Here is a 6,089-nt window from a genome sequence, read left to right on the forward strand (position 1 = left end):
GTCCACAGATTCAAATGCCCTCGTTTCACTTTAAAGTCATCTTTATACGTTTTACTCGTCGTTAGTCGGCTTTTTTTCATTTTCATCTAATTGTTTTACTCGATGAACTGTAATATTCTTTTTCGTTGGATCTTAGGTTTTCTCGGTGACTGAGAATATTATTCGAAAGGATATTTTGGGCGTTGTTTTGCGTAAATAGGTGAGTGTTCCTTGTTTGTTATATTTTCCTTGACTTCATGGCTTGCTGTTATTGTTTGATAATGTGTTAAGTGCTCTCAATAATTTCCAAAACGAGTTTTCTAGACAAGTGTGTACTTTATCGCACTCGACCTAAATGAATGTGAAATTTTCAATGATTCAATGATTGAAACGTTACTTGTGCGTGAATGTAAGCCTTTTGGCTGAACTGGGCCCTGCCCTTCGTTACCGAACGACTAGAGCCAGAAGCAGATTCGGTCGGGCGATATGGTGACCCTGGGTGAACGTTTGGTATACTCGAGTATTACCTTGTTGTCGGGTGGAGCCTGGCCAACGTCTAGGAGGGGGTGAATGAAATGAATGAATGAATGTCAATGCAAATGAGGGATTTTTACTTACAAAAATGCATTTTCAAATGATTGGAGGAATAAGGGAATGACAGGAGAATGAATGAACGAACGAATGAATGGCTCCCTGTGAGCCCGTATCCTTTTAATGAATGTGTTATTATCTCTTTCCATTGTAAATGTTTCTTGAATTATTGATACTCTATACTTAATGTATTGGATTGATTGTTTGATTACGTGTTCAGAACCTCACTGAGCTTCCAGCTCATCTCTCTAGTTTTGTTTTCCTTAACAGGGGAAGGCGAGCTAGGACAAGAGCTCGGTATAGACTAGCTTAGACTAGTTTCTTGAAATTTTGTAATGGTTTTCGCCCTAGTGCTTGGCACGGCTGGATGTATGAAGAATTGAGAACCTTTGTATATTCGATGGTTGTACTCCCTTTTGAGATAGAAATGTATATAAGTTTCACTTTAGGTTTTGGATGGTTGCTATATTTATTCCTGTGGTTTTATTCCGGTTTTAAGTGAGGACTGTTGTGAACGACTGAGTCCCAGCGAGAGCTGGGCAGGCGGTCTGCCGAACCCTTTGGTTCGCCTTTGGGGGAGGTGAGGCTGTCACACTGTTGGTTCAAAAAATTGTCACAAGCATTAGAAAGAAGCGAGAGGGGGTAACGTTGTGCTAAAACTTGACATGGCCAAGGCTTATGACCGGGTGTCCTAACTTCATCTTATTAGGGTATTGCGGAAGTTTGGGTTTGGGACACGCTTCATTGATATGGTCTGGCGGTTGGTGTCTAACGTTTGGTTTTCAGTTATGATAAATGGGGCAGCTTACGGCTTCTTCAACTCGAGCAGGGGTCTCCGTCAGGGGGACCCGCTCTCTCCTGCCTTATTCGTTATAGCCGCGGAGGTCCTATTGTGGGGGCTGAACAATCTTGTAACCCAGCCGTCATACCACGGGTTCAAGGTCCCCCAGGGTTGCCCTAGGGTAACCCATTTGACTTTTGCGGGCGACGTGCTCATCCTAGCTAGTGGGTCCTCAGCATCTTTGCGCCGGGTTATGAGGGTGCTAGATATGTATCAATGTTCCTCAGGTCAGATGCTTAGTGCTCAGAAGAGCGGCTATTTGGTTCACTTGTCCTTATCCAGTACATGACGTAGGGCAATTGAACGTATCACGGGATTCTCACGACAGACATTTCCCACCCGCTATTTAGGTTTTCCCCTATATGTCAGCAGGTGTAAGACGGCCTACTTTGCGGAGGTGTGTCAGAAGGTCCTAGGGAAAATATTGTCTTGGAAGACTAAGTTTTTATCGTCGAGAGGGAGGCTCACTTTGATCAAGCATGTTCTTTCCGCTATTCCGATTCATTTGTTGTCTGCTACAGTAATGCCCAAGGCTGTGTTGCGGGTCATCGAGCGAGCTTGTGCCAACTTTTTATGGAGATCTTCGGAGGAGGGATTGAAGTATCATTGGATTGACTGGGCTAAACTATGTCTCCCACCTGAGGAAGGAGGGGCGGGGTTTCGCCGGCTTAGGGATGTATATACGTCTTTCTCTTACAAGCTCTGGTGGCAGCTCCAGACCGGGTCGTCCTTGTGGGCTTCTTTCATGCGGGAGAAGTATTGTCAGAGAATTCACCCTTGCCAGGTAGAATGCAAGCTATTTGCCTCAGCGACGTGGAGACGAATGCTGGACATCAGCCGACAGGTTGAGCTTTCCATGTTGTGGTTAGTACAAGACGGTTCGTGTCATTTTTGGTATGATATTAGTTGGGGAGTGGAGCGTTGTTTCTCAAAACCCCGGTGGCCTCGCATCTATCTTTCCGAAACTTTGTCATTCAGGGTCATTGGAATGCTCAGCTCCTGGCTCAGGTTCTACCACGGGACGTGATGTCTTCTGTGTTGGGGAAATCGGTCCCGACTAAACAGCTTGCAGATGAGGTGGTATGGATGCCGGAGAGGTTTGGGAAGTTCTCTTTAGCCTCGGCCTATCATGAGGTACGGCATGCCGGTAATGTTTCAGTCATGCTTTCTAGGGTTTAGCAGCGTCCAACTCCCGTGAAAGTATCGTTTTTCATGGTTCGACTCTTAATGGGCCGGCTGCCCTTAAATAACGTGCACAGCACACTTGGCTTTCATGTTTCGTCAAAATGTGTGTGTTGTCTTTCCCCGTCGGTTGAGTCCATTGAGCATGTATTTGCCACGGGTGAGGTTGCTATGGTGGTATGGGCATTCCTTAAGGGGTTGTGTGGCATCTCTTGCATGGTCCCGTCTGTGCGGGCCCGTCTGGCTTCTTAGTGGTTGGTTTCACCTAACTCGGAGAGGCAGCGGGCTCTCTACCATACTCTCCCGAGCATACTCTATTGGCATCTTTGAAAAGCTAGGAGTAGAGCGCTTTTTGAGGATATTCACCCACATCCCCCTTCTATTTGCCAAAATATTTTTCTGGAGACCAAATTGTTGCTCGAAAGGCAGTTCAAGCAGCAGGTTGGGGCATGTTCGTTCTTGTAGTTGTGTGACTGGTCATCTCAGTCAGTGGGCGTTTTGGACTCAAACTTGTTTGCTGGAAGCTAGTTGCAATGGAGGTGCTTACCTTGAACACGGATGGCTGTTCCAAGAGTAATCCTGGGACATGTGGTGGTGGAGGATTGTTACGGGATCCGTCGGGGCACGCCTTGGTGGGTTTCTCTGCTTTTTTGGAGTGAAGTCTAGCCTCCAGGCTGAAACACTGGCTCTCCTGACGGGGCTTCGGATATGTGCTCAACAGGGGTTCACGAATGTTAGCATTCAACAGGATTCACTGGTCTTGGTGGGAATTCTTAAACGACAGCTTCACTGTCCTTGGCATATCCGCTGGGAGATCCACCAAATATGGAAGCTGGCGGGAGATTCGGCTAGGTTTTCTTATTGTTTTAGAGAGAAACAAGGTGGCAGATATTCTGGCTAATGTCGGGGTAGCACACCCCACCATGCTGTCAAGCTCTATGAGCATTAGAGTGAATGGCTGAGATTGGCCCGTGGAGGAATTGGTCTAGATAGCCTGGGGTTCCCTTCTGTTAGGAGAGTGCGAACCCCCTAGTGCGAGTACCCTTGTAACTTGGTCTTCTTTTGTACTTTGATTTCTATGAATAAAAGCTGGGGTGGCTTCCCTCCCCGTGGACGGGGTTAGCCAAAGAAAAAAAAGATTTGATACGAGCTACTAATGGCTTTCAACTAAATGCAGCTGAGTCCTTCCACTTTCAATTCTATGTGATAATTCACTGAGTATTATATGAAAATTATAGTTGGAAAAACGTTAAATCCTTTTAGTTAATTATATGATAGCTACTTGTTCTTAACCAATTCTGTTCATTCAATCCAGCTGCCCTGTAAAGTTTGCTTTTTTTTTTGGACCCTCTCACTCCTCTTCACGCCATTCCTTCCCCTAACTATTAAGCAAAAGATTCAAATTTCAAACCTAACAATGAATAGAACTCTAAAAACTCTCTCCCGACCACCGGAAAATTTTGCTTGAAAAGAATTAAATAGTTCATTGTGATTTCAACAAATAAACCAACTCATCACAATTGGCTTAGTGCTCGGTATGCATTCTTACCTTATGAGTAATCTTGTGTTAATCTTTACTTTTACTAATTAAAAAGAATAAAAAGAAATTTTGTTACTTTTTTCCATTTGATCCGTAAGATTTGTGTATAAAAAGTTTCTCATATATTTTGAAATAATTTTCCATGAAAAGAAGAAAGAATTAATCTACTTGTAAATGCTGAAAGCAAGAAAGAAAGATATACCCCTTTCATTTCACTTTATTTTTCATGGTCAAATTTGTACACAATATCGTAAAAATGATACTTGATTAGCTAGAAAATAATTTTTCCATGATTGCCCGTTAAGTTAGTGTTAGCTTCTAGAGTTTTGAAATCTTAAATGCATTATTGGAATATACTATATGATTTTGTAACAGGTTTTTAAATATTCTTTTCTGGAAATGTGATGGTATCGAACGGGAACCAGACAATGGAATGGTACACAATCAAATTAACAAGATAAATTCTCGGAGATTAACAAGTAGTAATAGTAACTGATAAAAATTCAATTTAATGGTATTGTACTGATCAATACAATGAAGATTACAGAAATGGCAGGAAAGAGGAGGAGATGAACAAGAATGAAGGAAGATTAGAAAAGGACAATGCTTAGAGAATGATGACTAACAATTTGTTAACAAAGTTCCCCCTCTTTCATCATTGAACCTGACTATATATAGCTAAACTAATAACTAACTTCCTGAGCTCTACTAATCTAGCTCGGACACGTGGCTTTTGAATACCGGAATTTGTTGCAGGACCACTTGCTCGATGAGCTCATGTTTCTTGAGCAGCTTTCCAATAAAGGTATGATACTGGTTCCATGCCTTCTCTTGCGCCATTCATCATCTTCCATGCCTTCTCTGTCGAGTGCACGCTTTTCATCTTTTATGTCTTTAGTTAAACTTCTGTTTCATGACAATTGGCCCCCTTCAATCAATCTTGTCCTCAAGATTGAAATTCAGCGAACTCCCTCTTGATCTTTTCTGCATCTTCCTATGTAGCTTCGGCTGGTGTGGTTCCCCACCAGTGAATGAGCCATTGTACTGCTGCTACATTCCTCCTCTTGATGATTTTGTGATCCAGAATAGCAGCTGGTTCCACTCTCAAATGGCTTTTCCCGTCCAGGTTTGGTAGTTGGAGCGCGGGAGTTGCATTATTCCCTATCTTTTTCTTCAACAATGACACATGAAACATATGATGAATTTTGGATCCCTCAAGTAGCTTAAGCTTATATGCCACCCTTCCTATCTTCTGAACCACCTGATATGGACCAAAGTACTTAGCTGACAGCTTGGTGTTGCCCCTTAATTCCATAGACATTTGCCTATATGGTTGTAGAGTCAAGTAGACCCAATCTCCGACACTAAATGTCCTCTCGCTCCTGTTCTGATTAGCATATACTTTCATCCTATCCCGAGCCTTCTGCAAGTTCTTCTTCCAACCTCTGCCTATCCATCAAGTGATCTTCTCCTGTTGCCACCCTGGAGTGAGAGTAAGGCCCCAGTGCTAGCTGAGGAGGGGCCATTCCATACAAAGTTTCAAATGGACTCATATGTATAGCTGTGTGATATGTGGTGTTGTACCACCACTCAACAAGGGAGAGCTAGGCATTCCATCTCTTAGGTTCTAAGTGTGTCATGCACCTCAAATACATTTCCAACACTTGGTTTACCCTCTCAAATTGGACGTCTGTCTGGGGGTGATAAGCAGTGCTCAGCTTCAGTTTAGTTCCCAGCAAGGTGAATAGCACAGTCCAGAAATGGCTAGTGAACACCTTGTCCCTGTCAAAAAGCATGCTTAGGAGTACTCCATATAGCTTACAGATCTGATCCAGGAAAATTCTAGCCACTATTGGAGCATCAAAAGGCTGGGAGAGGCTGATAAAATGTGTTGATTTGGTGAATCTATCCACCACTACCATAATAGTGTCCTTTTTCTCAGATACTGGTAGTCCT

At 43.3% G+C, this 6,089-nt stretch overlaps 1 protein-coding gene across 1 annotated transcript; it reads right to left on the minus strand.

The window, feature by feature from the left end:
• Positions 1 to 5,127: 5,127 nt before the first annotated feature.
• Positions 5,128 to 5,541, minus strand: LOC140021190 (uncharacterized). Its single transcript, XM_072071957.1, has one exon. The coding sequence runs from the start codon at positions 5,539 to 5,541 to the stop codon at positions 5,128 to 5,130; it is 414 nt and encodes a 137-aa protein (XP_071928058.1).
• Between the last annotated feature and the right edge of the window lie 548 nt (positions 5,542 to 6,089).

Source organism: Coffea arabica, chromosome 11e (genome assembly GCF_036785885.1).
Source record: "Coffea arabica cultivar ET-39 chromosome 11e, Coffea Arabica ET-39 HiFi, whole genome shotgun sequence".
In the NCBI taxonomy this organism is placed as follows: Eukaryota; Viridiplantae; Streptophyta; class Magnoliopsida; order Gentianales; family Rubiaceae; genus Coffea; species Coffea arabica.